The 18,142-nt window shown below is 43.4% G+C and overlaps 1 protein-coding gene across 5 annotated transcripts in view; it reads right to left on the bottom strand.

The window, feature by feature from the left end:
• Positions 1-12,194: 12,194 nt before the first annotated feature.
• The window catches only part of JHY (junctional cadherin complex regulator), a 66,451-nt gene continuing 60,503 nt past the window's right edge, over positions 12,195-18,142 (bottom strand). For 4 of the 5 annotated variants that reach the window (XM_029076235.2, XM_029076234.2, XM_029076236.2 and 1 more), the window contains 2 exons: positions 17,538-17,666; positions 12,195-12,672 (listed from right to left, as the gene is read on the bottom strand). In XM_029076235.2, the coding sequence (XP_028932068.1) occupies positions 12,466-12,672; positions 17,538-17,666 (336 nt within the window). In that variant the 3' untranslated portion in view covers positions 12,195-12,465. The remainder of the gene's footprint in view (positions 12,673-17,537; positions 17,667-18,142) is intronic. The other variant, XM_039913586.1, reaches the window with a different exon arrangement.

The raw sequence follows: 18,142 nt of genomic DNA, 5'->3' as shown, positions 1-18,142 counted from the left end.
GACTTCCTCAAGGTCACACAGCAGAGTTATGGCAGAGCCAGAATTAGAACCCAGGTCCTTCTGACTCCCAGGCCCATGCTATATCCACTAAGCCACCCACACTCATAGTTGGTCAATCAATCAGTCGATGGTATTTATTTAGAGTTTCTTGAATGTAAAGTCTATTAAGCACTAAAGAGATTACAACAAGAAAGCAGGACTCAGGTTCCTTGCCCTCAAGGGGGTGTCTTCTCATTCAATAGTATTTATTCAATAGTATTTATTGAGCGCTTACTATGTGCAGAGCACTGTACTAAGCGCTTGGGATGAACAAGTCGGCAACAGATAGAGACAGTCCCTGCCGTTTGACGGGCTTACAGTCTAATCGGGGGATGGGAACAAGTCACACAAATGGAACACTGGGCTGGTGTTGTAAGATTTGGGTCCCATTCTTGGCCATGTGACCTTAAACAAGACCCTATTCTTCTAAGGGCCTCAGCTTCTCCATCTGGAAAATGGGAAAAACAAAACCTGTCTCTCCCCAATTCCAGGCGTGGGATGAGGACTCACAGACCAATAGACATAAGAGTGTTTTTGAGATCTTTAGATGGAAGATAATCAAAAAATATAAGGCAGAATTATTTCATTTTCCCAAGAGTCTCTAAAGGACTTCCTGATTCTTGATTTCGGTTCTCTTCAGTCGGAACTCCAGGTTCCAAGAGGTTAAAACCCAGGTCACAGGAAGGCTAATGGCATCTGGGGTTTTGAGAAGCCAACTGGATTTACCTTGGCCCCTGTGTCTCCAACTTGTGATGTCACATGTAATCCTGGAGGGTCTCCGATCACTGAGGTTGGATCTTCTAGGCTTGTCTGGGATTAAGATCCCCAGAGGGGAAGGTCTCAGCCCTCCTGACTCACAGGACAGGCCTGGTTAGGATCGGCAGGAAGCTGTGATCACCTTGCCCCCTCCTACCTCTCCTCCCTTCTCTTTCCACTGCCCACCCCGCAGGCTCCGCTCCTCTGCCGCCCACCTCCTCACCGTCCCCCGTTCTCACCTATCCCACCGTCGACTCCTGGGCCACGTCCTCCTGCGGACCTGAAATGCCCTCCCTCCTCACCTCCATCAAACTAATTCTCTTCTCCTCTTCAAAACCCTACTTAAAGCTCACCTCCTCCAAGAGGCCTATCCCAGACTGAGCTCCCCTTTTCCCTCTGCTCCCTCTGCTCCCCCTCTAGCCCCCCTTACCTCTCCTCAGCTAAGCCCTCTTTTCCCCCCTTTCCCTCTGCTCCTCCCCCTCCGTTCCCTTCCCCTCAGCACTGTACTTGTCCACTCAACTGCATATATTTTCATTACCTTATTTATTTTGTTAATGAGATGTACATCACCTTCATTCTATTTATTTGCTATTGTTTTAATGAGATGTTCATCCCCTTGATTCTATTTATTACTATTGTTCTTGTCTGTCTGCCTCCCCGATTAGACTGTAAGCCCGTCAAAGGGCAGGGACTGTCTCTATCTGTTACCGATTTGTACATTCCAAGCACTTAGTACAGTGCTCTGCACATAGTAAGCGCTCAATAAATACTACTGAATGAAAATCCTAACCACATGCTTGCCTTATTCCTGTGCCACTTCAGCCCCTATTGAATCCCTTGAACTTCGACAAACACCTTGACTCTGTTGAGATTTTCTCTGCTCATTCCAGTCTCTGCTCCCCAGGGGCCAGATAACCTGGTTGGAGAGTCTTTGGTTCTCCCCTTCCCCTCCCTGTCTCCTTCTCCCCCGGCATCAGCTTGATCCTAGCAGAGATCAAAGAAGCTGAAACTCAAATTTGTCCCTTGTAGACTGCTCTCCTGGGACAGAGGGGAGAAGATCTTGGATGATCTCTGCAAACTACTGAACCTCACCCTACTGGATCCCAGGCACTACAGAGCTCTAAGGTTTGATTTTGGGTCCCCTTAATGTTTGCTCCTTTGAACTCACCATGCCATTTGGGCAGAGGAGTGGAGTGACTGTGGAGACTAAGAATTCCCTCAGTGCTTCCAGGGCTTCAAGTCAAGACAGTCTCACAAGGTAGATCCATTCAGAAGTAACATATCATGACCCAGGCATCTCATGGATAAGGATCTATAGTATGGCCTTCCAGTCCCTCCTTCAACTTTCCATCCTACCCAGCAGTATCTCTAGAGGACATCTCCTGCCTCATCTCAAAAGCCACCCCCTCCTCCTGCGCATTTGACCCATTCCTTCACACCTTATCAAAATCTCAATTTACAGCAGTGCTGCATAATAAGCACTGACAAATATGACAATTATTATTATTATTAGTAGTAGTAATAGTAGTATTCCAGTTGCAGTAACAGGTTCCAGTGGTGGGAATTGAGGGCACACATTCCACCTGTTCCTCTTACAGGCCCGACTCTGTCTCATTTGCGCAATGTGATTCTAACGGGGGGCGGGGGCTGAGGCTGATGGGTGTGGGGTGTGTGTCTCATTTACTGTTAGGTCCCAGTTCATTTTGGACCATCTCAAAGCAGATCCACAGTCCATTTTGCAAGTGGAGAGCAAGCACAGTACTTCCCACTCTGGGCTGGAAAGGGGTGCAGAGCCAGGGACTCAGATTTTTAAAATATTTTTAATGTGGAGGTGGTGAAGGTTCTTAGGAAGCCTCTTTGATCTTCTTGGGCATTTGGAGCAACTCCAAGTTGGGGGAAAATATCCGTGGGGGTTGGGGAGGTGAGGGCCCACGTTTTCATTTTTCTTAAGAGGTCATGGCTTTATTTAAAATCGGGGGTCTGACTTGATCAGGGAGAGTGGGTGAGGACAGATGGGGGGGCATTAGATGGGATGGATGGATGCGGAGGAGATAAACAGAGCGAGAGAATAGACCGTATGGAAGGTGATCAATTAAGACATTAAGCATTTTGTGACAGAGGGATGGATGCATCTGCATTCTGGTCCTAATAACCAGGCCATCAGCTCATTTTCAGGGGGCTGCTGCCTCCTTCAGTGCAATCCTCAGATCAAAGCAGAAATGTCTGCTTGCATTTTCTAATCAGAAAAGGGATGCTAATTTGGACTCCTTAATGTGTGATGGGAAGAGACTCCTTCAATTAACTGAATTCTATAGCTGGCAAAATAAAAGGCTCACAAAGAGGCGCTGGCTGGAAAGGCCAAAATTCTCATTAAATCAAAAGGTCCCGTATTCATTACCTCGCACATCTGGGGCTAAACACTAAACACGGAGATCATCAAAGGGGGTTTAATGGGTTAAATTGAGAAGATAATCTAATTAAAATATTAGACACACATAAATAGCTCTTTGATATTCATCTGAAGGTTTCATCAAAAATAGGTGCTTGAGGTCGATATTACGGGGAATTAGCACTTACAAGTAGAGACAACAAGTTTATAGGCCTAATATGCTTCAAAATATCCTCATTCTGTGGATGGGGCAAAACATGAGAATCGAAGTCACCATCTGGGGGCAAGAGGGACAGAGCTCAGAGTCATCGGAGTCAACCACACCTTAGATAGTGTGGTATCTGACAATAATATGGGAAAGGAAAACAGAGAGTTGAAGCAGTTACCTTCCACTGAAAATTCCACTGAAGATTCATGATCAAATTCCCTAGCTCCTGTCTCCTCTCAAGATCTCTCCCTCCAACTTGTGCCTCCAACTCCAACTCTTTGCATCTTATCAAAATAATGCCCACCTCTCTTCTTCCCTCCCTGACCACCATCTTCAACTGTTCACTTTCCAGTGGCTTCTCCTTCTCTGTAGTCTCATATTTCTTCCTGCCTTCAGGACATCTCTACTTGACTGTCCCACAAGACACCTCAAACTTAACGTGTTGGAAACAGGGCTCATATTCCTACCCAAACCCCATTCTCCCTTTTCTTTCCCATTGCTTTAGACAGCACCACCACCCTCTCTGATCCCAAGCCCTAACATTGGCATTTTTCTTGATTCATCTCTTTTACTCAACCACATATTCCATCTGTCACTAAATCCTGTCTTTCCTCTCCATCTATACTGTTACCACCCTGAACCACTGAGCACTGAGGAGCAACACAGTCTAGTGGGTAGACCATGGGCCTGGGAGTCAGAGGATCTGGGTTCTAATCTTGACTCTGCCACGTGCCTGTTCCGTGACCTTGGGCAAGTCACTTAGCTTCTCTGTCCCTCAGTTACCTTATCTGTCAAATGGGGATTTAATTCCTTGTATCTCTCCTTTTAGATTACGAGTCCTGTGTGGGATAGGGACTGTGTCTGACCTGATTATCTTGTATCTCTCCCAACACTTAGAACAGTTCTCAACACATAGTAAGCATTTAACAAATACTATTATTATTAATAATAATAATAAAATCATATCCCACCTTAATTACTGCAACAACCTCCTTTGTGACTTCCCCGCCTCCTGTCTCTCCCCACTTAGGTCCATATTTCACTTTGCTGCTCAGATCATTATCCTAAAAATAAAAAACAATTCCAGCAGTCTCCCCACTCCTCAAAAATCTCCAGTGGTTGCCCATCCACCTCCACCTCAAAGAGGAACTCCATTCCAGTGGATTTAAAGCAATCAATCTGACCTTGGGAAAGTCAGTTAACTTCTCTGTGCCTCAGTTACTTCATCTGTAAAATGGGGATTGAAACTTTGAGCCCCATGTGGGACATGGACCTACTCACTTTACCTTGATCTCATTTGTCTCTCTAACGGCCTCTCACCCATGTCCTGCCTGTGGCTTGGAATTCCCTCCCCCTTCTTATTCAACAGGCCACCACTCTCCCCACCTTCAAAGTTTTATTAAAATCACATCTCCTCTATGAGGTTTTCTCTGACTAAGCCCTCATTTTATCTACACCCTCTTCCTTCTGTGCCACCTATGCACTTGGATCGGTACCCTTTAAGCACTTGATATTCATCCCACCCTCAGCCCCTACTTCTGCAGTGCTTATTGGTTGACTTAGCCAGAGAACCAAAACTTTTGAGACCTGGAATTTAACCAAAGTTGGCATTCGGAGGTGGGAGAGGTCATTATATTATGCTGGCCATGTTGGGAGAATAGTTATCACCCCAGTCTCCCAGTTAAGAGGGTCCAGTTGTCTAGTTTTCAACCATCCAGCTTGGTTTTCAGCAGGTCTGTCGCTTGTCCAGAGTGGATCAGGCCCCAAGCAGCCTCCATGTCTAGAAGTCTTCTTTTCATCGTCCCACCTCCACCTGCTTCAGTTCCCTAGTGCCACCGCTCAGAAGCAACACCTGAGTTCACACATACCTGGCAAGGAAACACCACAGCTCTGAAACAAGTGGGAAGTTTCGAGTGCCTTGGGAGAAACACTTTAGATTCAGGTAAACTTGGTATCCTTCCACAAAATGGTGTGGATGACATCATGGCATTACAGCAAGTGCCTGATGGAACATCTGTAATATCCTATAATAACAGTAATAACAACAATAATAAATAATAATTGTGGTATTGGTTAAGGGCTTACTATGTGTCAGGCACTGTACTAAGCATTGGGGTGGATACAAGCAAATCAGGTTGGACACAGTCCCTGTCCCTCCTGGGTCTCACAGTCTCAATCCCCATTTTACAGGTAAGGTAACTGATGCACAGGGAAGTTAAATGATTTGCCCATGGTCATACTGCAGACTGAGCCCTCCCTTTCCCTCTGCCCCTCCTCCCCTCCCCATTCCCCCTACTTCCTCCCTCTGCTCTACCCTCGTCCCCTCCCCATAGCACTTGTATATATTTGTATACATTTATTACTCTATTTTATTAATGATGTGTATTTATCTACGATTCTATTTATCTTGATGTTTTTGATGCCTGACTACTTGTTTTGTTTTGTTGTCTGTCTCCCCCTTTTATACTGTGAGCCCCTTGTTGGGGAGGGATTGTCTGTCTATTGCTGAATTGTACATTCCAAGTGCTAAATACAGTGCCCTGCACACAGTAAGTATTCAATAAATACGATTGAATGAATGAATGAAGTGGCAGAACCGGGATTAGAGCCCATGACCTTCTGACTCCCAGGCCAGTGCTCTATCCACTACCCCATTCAGCTTCTCGAAAAAGTGGTATTTGTCCCAATCCCACACAGGGCTCACAGTAATAATTCTCATTTTACATTGAGGGAACTGACACACAGAAAAGTGAAGTGACTTGTCCAAGGTCACACAGAAAACAAGTGGCGGAGCTGGGATTGATAACAATAATAATAATAATGTTGGCATTTGTTAAGCGCTTACTATGTGCAGAGCACTGTTCTAAGTGCTGGGGTAGATACAGGGTAATCAGGTTGTCCCACGTGAGGCTCACAGTCTTAATCCCCATTTTACAGATGAGGTAACTGAGGCACAGAGAAGTGAAGTGACTTGCCCACAGTGACACAGCTGACAAGTGGCAGAGCCGGAATTCGAACCCATGATCTATAACTCCCAATCCAGGGCTCTTTCCACTGAGCCACACTGCTTCTCAATGATGAGAGTAACCGGCTAATATATTACATAACCCTGACCATTCCGAATAAGCAGTCCAACCCTGGCTTCCAAGCAAGTTTTGGCAAAATGTAAATGCACAGAAACGATTTTTGTGAATTCTTGGTATTAGGGGGTGGTTCCTTGAGTTTGCACCAACTTGAACAGCTCCCCTCTGAGCAGCTGTTTGGGTGACCTTTCTCCATGTTCAGCCCCTTGGTGAGCACTGCTTCTCTGCACTGGGTGGATGCTGAGGGAGGGGTATGATCAGCAGCAACAGTCTGCAGTGATCAGGGGGTGCCAGGAGCAGAGTCCTGAGGACTGCAAAGATAGAACACAATTGCTGCTCTGTGTAAACCTTTAATTTGACCTGATGCCTGAAGTCACATTGTCTGCCTAGTCTGCTACCCTCCCAAAAGGTTCGTTGACCTTCTAAGAGGAGCAACGAGGCCTAGTGGGGAAGCAGTGGGGCCTAGTGGAAAGCACATAAGCCTCAGAGCCAGAGGACTTAGGTTCTAATTCCAGCTCTGCCATTTGCCTGCTGTGGGACTTTGGATAAGTCACCTCACTTTTACTTGTAAAATGGGGCTTCAAAATTTGCTCTCCCTCCTATTGAGACTGTAAACCCAATGTGGGACAGGAATTGTATCTGAATTGATTACCTTATATCTACCCCAGGGCTTAGGACAGTGCTTGACCCATAGTAAGCACATAGTATATACAATTATTTATTTCCTTTGTCTCAATCATTTTTTGGAGTCTTAAACCTGCATAAACAACCAAGAACAAAATAATGAGTTGTCTGAAAACCATAAATGGAAAATCTGCCATTTGGTCTTTTGTCTATAGTCTTATTGTTTTATTAATGGAATGAAGAAATTTTAGGTTTTCCTAACTGGAAGGAGGTTGTTCAACTTTATGACTTTATGCCCTAGAAGGCGCACAATCAAATGCTAGAGCCATAGGGAGCCCATTCTGAATGTGAGGTACAGTCCTGTGCTCCTCAAGTTTTACCTCTGTGAGTCTTTCCCTAGAAGTGGATTGGGTCCCTAAATGTTACTTTTTATCCTCTGTGTTGCTCATAGTATTGGTCTAGGTTATGGGGAGTGATGGAACTCATTCAAACAAGTTGGGAGATAATTCCAAGCCTCAGAAAACCCCAGAGTTCCAGTCATTTCTCCCATCCAGATTGGGTTTAAGTTTCAGCTTCCTTATCTGTTTCTACTCACCTAATCAGAGAGAGTTCTCCAAAGCAGTGAACGTGCCAAAGGAAGAACAGAAGCAGAGGATTAGGGTCATCCTTAATCACTGAAATAAATGCTATTGAGGGACTGATTACTTTACCCCTACTAAGGAATGGTAATCTGTTTTGCATTCAAACACTGTATTTTCTCTGTAATAACCTCTATATAGAACATTTTAATTTATCGGTGTGACTACTCTGGAAACCGGTCTTTAATAATGACTGGGAGTGGAGACCTTACACCTTGATGGAGAATATATTCCTGAAATCATCTTTACATTCTGCTCCCAATTCCCTTTGTTCTTTCATCTTCCTTTCTTGCTGCTGAATTCTTCAAGAAATATCTTCTGTAAAGAATTCCACCAAGTTGTCGTAGTTGGAAATCAACTTGAACTTCTCAGCGCCTACTTCATTTCAATTATTAGATGTGTTCCTAACGTCTCTTGGCAAATAGTAGATAGTTTAGGTAAATAGCCATTTTCTCTCAGTCGTTGTTGTCTTATGCTGTCAAGTCTGACTCATAGCGGCGCCATGGACACATCTCTCCCAGAATGCAATCGTTCTGGTAGCATATCCATAGAGTTTTCTTGGCCAAACTATGGAAGTGGATTACTATTGCCTCCTTCCGTACAGTAAGCGAGTCTTTGCCCTCGACTGTCTCCCGTGCTGCTGCTGCCCAGCACAGGTGAGTTTTGACTTGTAGCAGATTGCCTTCGACTCACTAACCACCGTCCAAGCTAGGAATGGAATGGGTATGCCTCTGCTTGATTCTCCCTCTTATAGTCGAGATTGGTAGAATCTCAAAATTGGAAATTGTACTGGAAATTCTCCAGGTGCAATCCAGAAGAATTTTCTCTCCATAGCCATAGACTAATCTATAACTCACTCTCACTTGCTATGATTCATTAACCAGAAAATGGCATCATTAAAATGCCATTCTTCCCTACTCTATTTTATGGTATTTGCTAAGTCCTTATTAAGTGGCAAGCACTGTTCTAAAACCTGGGGTAGATACAAATTAATCAGGTTGGATGCACTCCCTGTCCCAAGGGAGACTCACAATCTAAGTAGGATGAAGAACAGGTTTTAAATCCCCATTTTACAGTTCAGGAAACTAAGACACAGAAAAATGACTTGCCCAAGGTCACACAGTCATCTACTGGTGAAGGCAGGATTAGAACCTAGGTCCTCTGACTCCCAGATCTGTGTTCAATTCACTAAACCACCCTCCCTCCCTTCCTTCCTCAATACTGTGCTCCTTTGCCTTAGTTTGGGAGAATTCCCAAGAGACTCATGACTGCTGGAGTCAGTAGTCCAAAGATGACTGCCATTAGGATGAATGACTGCACTTGTAAAAGACTTTTTTAAGGTCCTCAGATTGAAAGCCAGTCACAAATAAATTAGAAGAGAATCATGGTTGATTGGCTTTGTTAGAATGTCAGTTCCCAGAGGGAAGAGAATGAATGAATGAATGAATGAATGAATGAATGAATGAATGAATGAATGAGCCTAGGTTTTAGTTAAATATAGTTACATAGCTATAAAGAGCTATCTAGCTCTAGAATATAATTTCTTCAATTTTAACATCAACCACTACAAGCAGTGTTTTCCCCTCCCTTTTAAAAAGAACTTAAAAAAACTTCTTGATCAGCCAGTCGCTGGTCGTTGATGGATCCCCCAGGTTGGGTGGTGAGGGAAACCTCTGGAACTTCTCTGATGGGCTCTGTCTTTGCCTGATGGTTTGGGCTGAAGTCATGTTTGGGTTTTCTGTAATTTCATGCTAACAACTTTCCCGGGTCTGTTTTCATTATTATATTGTTATTACCCTATTTATTTTGTTAAGGAGGTGTACATCCCCTTGATTCTATTTATCGTGATTAAGTTGCCTTGTTGTTTGTCTATCTCCCCCAGTTAGACTGTAAGCCCATCAGTGGGCAGGGATTGTCTCTATCTGTTGCCAAATTGTACATTCCAAGCACTTAGTACAGTGCTCTGCACATAGTAAGCGCTCAATAAATACTATTGAATGAATGATTAGACCAAAGTAATACTCTGTGCTGTTCCCTATTAATCCCCCACTTAAGCAGCATGGCCTGGCGGGTAGCGTACAGGCTTGGGAGACCTTCTTGTCTGCTGGGTGACCTTGGGCAAATCACTTCACTTCTCTGTGACTCAGTTACCTCACCTGTAAAATGGGGGTTAAGACTGTGAGCCTATGTAGGACAGGGACTCTGTCCAACCTAATTGTGTTCAACCAGCGATTAGTATAGTGCTAGGCACATAATAAAGACTTAGCAAGTGCCATAATAATTATCATTATTATCAACTACTTCAGCACAAGTATTCAGAAGTAGTAAGCCTAGTGGGAAGAGCCAGGACCTGGGAGTCAGAAGACCTGGATCACACATGCTGGCTGTGTGACCTTGGGCAAATCATCTAACTTCTCTGGGCCTCTGTTTTCTCATCTGTAAAATGGGGATTCAATACCTGTTCACCCTCCCCATTAGCCTGGGAGCCCCTTGGGACAGGGCCTGTGCTTGGCACATAGTAAGCACTCAACAAATACCATTATTATTATTATTATTATTATTATTATTATTTCTATGTGTTTATTCACTTACATCCATTTTCTCACTTTTACTATATTGGTTACTTTATTTCTATTCTCCCCCTGCTTGATTGTACCTCTCTCAGGGCAGGGGTCATGTCCTTTTTTTTTTCTTTATGCTTCTCAAGGCCTCGCATGATGCTCAATATGTGATCAGTCAATCCTGCTCCCAAAGTTTGTTGGTAAATGTTTCTGAACGAAGGTGAACCCAGCTTCTGCAGGAGGCAGTACAGCTTAGAGTGGATGGAGCCCTGAACTGAGAGTAAGAACACCTGTATGACTCCGGATAAAACACTTGATCTCTCTGTGTCTCCGTTCCAAGACAAAGATCCAATGCTCTGAAATGAGAGAATCAGAAGACTCCCAGCAGGTGGTTAAGATTCAATACTTGTGCTCTGTAACCAAGTACAGTCCTTTCCTCTCCGTCCTCTTCCCCATCTACAATATTAATGTAATGTGCATTCCACACTTTTGCTTTAAGTATGTTACTAGAACAGCTCTTTCAGTTTTGGTGGTGTGGGTTCCCCCTTTCACTGTTGGTGTTGAAGTAGTAGTAATCATATTTATTTAGTGCTTACTGAGGGCTGATCACCATGCTAAGTACAGGAAAGGAGACACAGGTAGGGATTAGTCACGGCCCCTGCATTATACCATGAAAAAATTTCAGTACAGGCAATCCTCGACTTACATTTGGCATTACCATGTTTCGAAGTTTACACTCTGTTTCAGCTTTATGCCCCGGCTCTGTTTACTGCTTACAGAATAATACTTATAATTATAATAATAGTATAGTATAATAATGACATTATAAGCAATAATAATATAATTATAATGTAACTTATAATCATAGGGAAGCAGCGTGGCTCAGTGGAAAGAGCCCGGGCTTGGGAGTCAGCAGTCATGGGTTCGAATCCCAGCTCTGCCAATTGTCAGCTGTGTGACTGTGGACAAGTCACTTAATTTTTCTGTGCCTCAGTTACCTCATCTGTAAAATGGGGATGAAGACTCACATGAGTCTCACGTGGGACAACCTGATTACCCTCTATCTACCCCAGTGCTTAGAACAGTGCTCTGCACATAGTAAGTGCTTAACAAATACCAACATTATCATTATTACTTAATAATTACTTCACTGGAGGTAGGAGGGGAGCATGGTAGCCAAAGGGAAATGGGAAAACAATCTTAAAAGCTACGGTGGAGGAGAGGAAGAGGGACGAAAAACTTAAAAATGGAGGGTGAGGTAGGAAAGACCGGGGAGGAGGATTTCCTGACTTCCAAGGGGAGTCACCAGGGACAGGTGACACATTCATTTTACTTCCAATGAGGCAAAAGAGAGCCACCCTATCATGGAACCTCACTGTCAATATAATGAATGTGGCTTTATTACTCAACTGTAATTGACCAAGAACCCAATTCTAAGTAACTGTGGAAAAATAGGATATCCGGGCCTCAGATCAGCAGCCAGTCCCCCATGAAAAACATCGTTCATCTTGGTTCCAAACCACAACATTCAACTTAAGCCATAATTTTCAGGAACCAATTGTATCGCAAGTCTGATGACAGCCTGAAGTCTTAAACTAATTATCTCACCCCTTATTAAGCTTCAGGGTTCGCCAAGGGACATCAAGAGATGGATTTTCTATTACCTATGCAATCCTCTTCTCAATTCTCTCACTGTTCCTGCCCCTGAAACAGATGACTTGAAAATGTATTAGAAATAAGATACAACAGTTTCCATCAGTGAACCTGTCTACATTTTCTTCTTGGAGAAAGTGAAATGCTTTAAAAATATCTTCCATTTCCCAAAAGAGAGAAGGCAACACATTGATTGCCCAGTGTGCAAGAGTTGTCAAGTGTATTTTGTGAAAAGATCAAAGATTCACATAAAAACACAGGACTTTATTCTGCGGTTTCTAACTCAGATGAAACTCTTACAAACTTAAAATGTTATTCATTTCCATAGGAGTTTCTCACTGAAGGAGGATAGGATATGATCCCAAATATTACGTTCTACAAAAACACAAACAGAACAGCAGCAGTCTGATTACAACTAAAAAGCAATCATTTTAGAATGCTAAGGCTGGGCCAGAGTTTCTTTTGTTCCTCTATCTTCTTTCTTAAACAGGTTCTTCTGGGCATTTCATATTTTCTACACAATATGAAGGACTTTGAAAGCTGCTACAGCCTGTTTTTCTCTTTCATGTCGCCTCTGCAGTACTTCTAGCAATGTGATTTCAGGTAAACTTTCTTCTTTTCCAGCATGGGTCAAAATTTGTCCCTCTTTTGATTCTGGATCAGTCAGATTTGATGGTAAAACTGGTTTGGGTTTCGGGATATTCTTAGCATATTCCAAAGCCTAAAAGCAGGAAGATTGAAACATATTTGAAATGAAAAATAAACTCTTATTTGAACAGTAAAAGGAAGTCACTTTCAACTCCCCTCTCACCCCAAACCAGGCAAAAAAAGAGTACAGATCAAACAGAAAATGCAACATGATGAACAGTAAAAACAAAGGGCCCGTAACTACAATTCAGAGGTGGAAATTGACTCTTGAGATACAGTCTTCTAAAGAGATGAGGCTGGGTAGCATCCATTTTGAACTAATTTTAGTACTTACCACCTTGGCCTCTGATGTTCTTTTTCAAACCTATAGATTTGGCCAGAGGCTTTTCCAACTAAAGAGGATTGGCTTTAGCTGAAATGTGAGGGGCTCACCACAGGTCATTTACAATCCAGTCCTGGCTAGCTACATTATTTTCTAAAGATTCTTTGAAAGGTGAAACAGTAATATTGATAATAATAATGATAACAGCAACAGTGACATTAATTAAGCCAAGCACTCTGTGCCAATCCCTGTGCTGAGTGCTGGGGTAGATACAAGATAATCACAAATCTAGCGACCTCTACTTCACCCTAATCCTCCTCAAACTCTCGGCTGCCTTCGACATTGTCTTAGAGGAAAGAGCACGGGCTTGGGAGTCAGAGGACATGGGTTCTATTCCCCTCTCCACCACTCATCTGCTGTGTGACCTTGGGCAAGCCACTTTATTTCTCTGTGCCTCAGTTACCTCATCTGTAAAATGGGGATTAAGATTGTGAGCCCCACGTGGAACAACCTGATTACCTTGTATCTAACTCCAGTGTTTAGAACAGTGCTTGGCATATAGTAAGCACTTTCTTCCTTCTCCTGGAAACATTATCCAATCTTAGCTTCACTGACACTGTCCCTTTCTGGTTCTCCTCCTATTTCTCTGGCCATTCAATTCTCAATCTCTTTAGCAAACTCTTCTTTTGGCTCCCAACCACTAAATGTGGGAGTTCCTTAAAACTCAGTTCTGGGTCCCCTTCTATTCTTCATCTACATCTACTCCCTTGGAGAATTCATTCACCCCCATGGCTTCACCTATCATCTCTATGCAGATAATTCCCAAATCTACAATCCAGCCTGGAAAGATCCTGCCCTGATCTCTCTCCTTTTCTGCAGTCTTGCATTTCCTCTTCCCTTTAGAACATCTGGATGTCCCGCTGACACCTCAAACTTATCATGTTCAAAACAGAGCTCCTCATCCTCTCATTCAAACCCTTTCCTCCTGTGACTTTCCCCTTACTGTAGGCAGCACCACCATCCTCCCTGTTTCACAAGTCCAATCAATCACTCAATCACCTTGCCCCCTCCTAACTCCTACTATAACCCAGTCCCCACACTTTGCTCCTCTAATGCTAACTTCTCACTCTACCTCAATCTCGTCTATTTTGCCATCGACCTCTCACCCATGTCTTGCCTCTGGCCTGGAACACCCTCTCTCCTCATGGCTTAGTGGAAAGAGCACGGGCTTGGGAGTCAGTGGACAAGGGTTCTAATCCCCTCTCCACCACTCGTCTGCTGTGTGACCTAGGGCAAGCCACTTAATTTCTCTGTGCTCTGTGTTCATCTGTAAAATGGGGATTAAGATTGTGAGCCCCACGTGGGACAACCTGATTACTTTGTATCTAACTCCAGTGTTTAGAACAGTGATTGGCATATAGTAAGCACTTAAATACCATAATTATTATATCTGGCACATACTGAGCAGTTCCCCCACTTCAAAGCCTTATTGAAGGCACATCTCTTCCAAGAGGCCTTTCCTGACTAAGCCCTCTTTTCCTCTTCTCCCACTCCCTTCTGCGTAGCTCTGACTTGCTCCCTTTATTCATTCCCCCCTCCCAACCCCATAGTACTTACGTATGTATCTGTAATTTATTTATTTATATTTATGTCTGACTGTAAACTCACTGTTGGCAGGGAATGCGTCTGTTCATTGTTATACTGTACTCTCTAAGTGTTTAGTACAGTGCTCCACAAACAGTAAGTGCTCAATAAATACGCTGAATGAATCAATGAATGAACAAGCCCGTAACCTTAGCACTATCCTCGACTCATCTCTCTTGTCCAACCCACATATTCAATCTATTACCAAATCCTGTGGGTACACCTTTACAGCATAGTTAAAATCCGCCCTTTCCTCTCCATTCAAACAGCTACCATGTTAATCCAAGGATTTATCCTACCTCACCGTGATTACTGCATCAGTTTCCTTGATGAATTCCCCGCCTCCTGTCTCTCCCCACTCCAGTCCATACTTCACTCTGCTGCCTGGATCAGTTTTCCACAAAACCGTTCAGTCCATGTTTCCCTCTCCTCAAGAACCTCCAGTGGTTGCCCGCCCCCTCCACATCAAACAAGAACTCCTTACCAAGGGCTTTAAAGCACTCAATCACCTTGCCTCTCCTACCTTACCTTGCTGGTTTCCATCAAGCAATGAATCAATGGTATTTACTGAGCACTGTTTTAAGCACTTGGGAAAGTACAATAAAACAGAATTAGCAGAAATGGTCCCTTGCCCATAATGAGCTTGCAGTCTCCTACTACAACCCCGCACACACACTTCTAAATTGGACTTCTAAGTTGGCTTCTCTAAATGCCAACTGTACCTCGATTTCATCTATCTTGCCGCCAACCTCTCACCCATGTCCTGCCTCGGGCCTGGAACTCCCTCCCTGTTCATATCCGACAGATGCTCGCTCTCCCCATGTTCAAAGCCTTATTGAAAACACATCTCCTCCAAGAAACCTTTCCTGCTTAAGCCCTCATTTCCTCTTCTCCCACTCCCTCTGTGTCACCCTTGTATTTGTAAAGTTCTTGTATTTTATTCACCCCTCAGTCCCACAGCACTGATGCACATATCTGTAATTTATTTATATTAATGTCTGTAACCCCCTCTAAGACTGTGAGCTAGCTGTGGGCAGGGGACATGTCTTCCAATTCTGGTATACTGTAATCTCCCAAGGACTTAGTACAGTGCTCTGCACACAGTAAGCACTCAATAAATACCACTGACCATAAAAACAGCATTTATTGAGCTCCCACTTGGTGCTGGGTGGTGCACAGAGTCCCCGTCCCAAGGCGGGACTCACGGTCTATGAGGGAGAATTACAAAAGATTCCAAGAATGGAAATAATCTAGTGCCTCCATACTCTTCAGCTAATAAAGCACCCTCCATGTCATTTCTTTACAATACCCAGGGCTTGAATCTGATTATGAAGAAGCAATAAACTGATGCAAAAAAAAAAAGATGCACCAGAGAAACTCAACCAGAAAGACTGAATCCTCCAAGGAATAATAATAATAATAATAATAATGCTGATATTTGTTAAGCGCTTATTATGTAAGCACTGCTGTAAGCACTGGAGTAGATACAAGGAAAACAGGTTGTCCCATGTGGGGCTCATAGTCTTCATCCCCATTTTACAGATGAGGTAACTGAGGCACAGAGAAGTTAAGTGATTTGCCCAAGGTCACACAGCGACAAGTGGCAGAGGTGGGATTAGAACCCATGACCTCTTTCTCCCAAGCCCGGGCTCTTTCCAGTAAGCCTTGCTGCTTCTGCTTCACTGAGAATTGTGCTCTTTAAAAGAGAGCAAGAAACCTATTTCTCAATGCAGAATCATGTGAGGGATCTTTTTTCTGCAAAGCATGTGATTCTTGGGACAAGGATCTCACATTCTCAATGAACTAAGCTATTTGCTCAGACTTAGACCTAGACTCCAAAACAAGTAATTCCATAATGCTTAAGAATTTATGTAGTGCTATCCTGGATTCGCCAAACGGTCCATCCAGGCCAGTATTTTGTCTCAGCAGTGGCAATCAAGGCTGTCTGCTTAGATTTCCATCCTCTGACTTCATAATTCAGATTTGGATGCTCCTGAGAAGCTGAATGACCCATACTTCGTGAAAACCTTCTCCCAGGACAAAGACACTACTGAGCACCACCCTAGGAGAAGGAATAGAGAGATGACCTTGAGAAATGAAAAAGATTTCTCTCTTGACACACAAGCAAATGGCAGTGTGATGGATCTAATTTCTTTAGATTACACTTATTGGGTTCAGCAAATTCTATTCAATTCAATCATATTCACTGAGCACTAACTGTGTACACAGCATGTATTAACCACTTGACAGAGTACAATATAATAATTCCCAGACAAATTTCTGCCCACCATGAGCTTAAAATCTAGATGGGGAGACAGATATTAATATAAATATATAAATTACACATATGTACACAAGTGCTGTGTATACAAGGGCTGGGAAGGGGGATGAGTAAAGGGAGCAAGTGTGAAGATGTGAGGTATATGGAATTGCTGGTTTCTTCTATAAAGACATTTTCTTATTCAATTCTTTGCTGGCAAGGAGAGAACAGCTGAACTGAAGGAATAGGCCAGTGATCTCAGAGTGAAGACCTGCATACTAGAAACTTAATAAACAGCATTTGGTGATGGGGCACACACCTGGGCTCCCAGAAGGTAGGCCTTGTTAGAAAAAATAAATATAGCAATTTGGGGGCAATTAATGGAGGCAACGGGTCAGAGCTGGATAATAATAATAACAATAATAATGGTATTTGTTAAGTGCTTACTATGTGCCAGACACTGAGGTGAATACAAGCAAATCAGGTTGGATACAGTCCCTGTCCCAGATGGGGCTCACAGTCTTAAATCCCCATTTTATAGACGAGGTAACTGAGGCCCAGAGAAGTGAAGTGACTTGTCCAAGGTCACACAGCATACAAGTGGCAGAGCTGGAAGTAGAACCCTGACCTGCTGACTCCCAGGCCCATGCTCTATCCACTATGCCATGCTGCTTCTCAGGGCATATTTCAGAAGCCCCAAGAGATCCCTTACCTTCTGACGGGAGACTGCAGATTTATTTTCTTGTTTGGCATTTTGTGGTTTTGACATAGTGGACAGAAGCCTCATGTTGTGTTCCTTAACTTGTTTTGCATATTCTTTTTGTTGTTTTAACTTTTCTGTCTGTTCAGAGAAAGAGATTTTTGGTGAGCAGAAAGTTTCCAGCACTGATCCCTGCCGGGCCTAATGGCCCTCCCCTTTAAGTGATTGGGGCATCAAGGGGGAAGACCCGTTGGGTTTGCAAGGACAAGATGATGCAAGGGGAAAATGCAGATCTCACAGCAGGGTGATGGTTAAATTAATTTTTCTTTTAGCAGGAAAATATTTCTCTAATAAGCAGCTTCTATTCCGCAATAGCATACTGGATGTCTACTTAATGGTGTGTAATTCACATCTAGCATTTACTCCCCTTCTTTTCATTTTTGCTTCCAAGCCTGAAGTGGACTCTCATCTATATTGTGAGTGCAACTATGGGTAAAACATATTAAATGGAGATCTGCTTGCCCTCCAGCAGAGTGAATAGAGTGGATGTACTTTTCTGAGGCTGAAAATCTGCACCAGAGCCACTCTTCAGAACTAGCAAGATGCATCTTTCAGGA

This window comes from Ornithorhynchus anatinus, chromosome 11 (assembly GCF_004115215.2).
Source record: "Ornithorhynchus anatinus isolate Pmale09 chromosome 11, mOrnAna1.pri.v4, whole genome shotgun sequence".
Taxonomy (NCBI): Eukaryota; Metazoa; Chordata; class Mammalia; order Monotremata; family Ornithorhynchidae; genus Ornithorhynchus; species Ornithorhynchus anatinus.
This window is presented reverse-complemented; position numbering and strand designations above follow the sequence as displayed.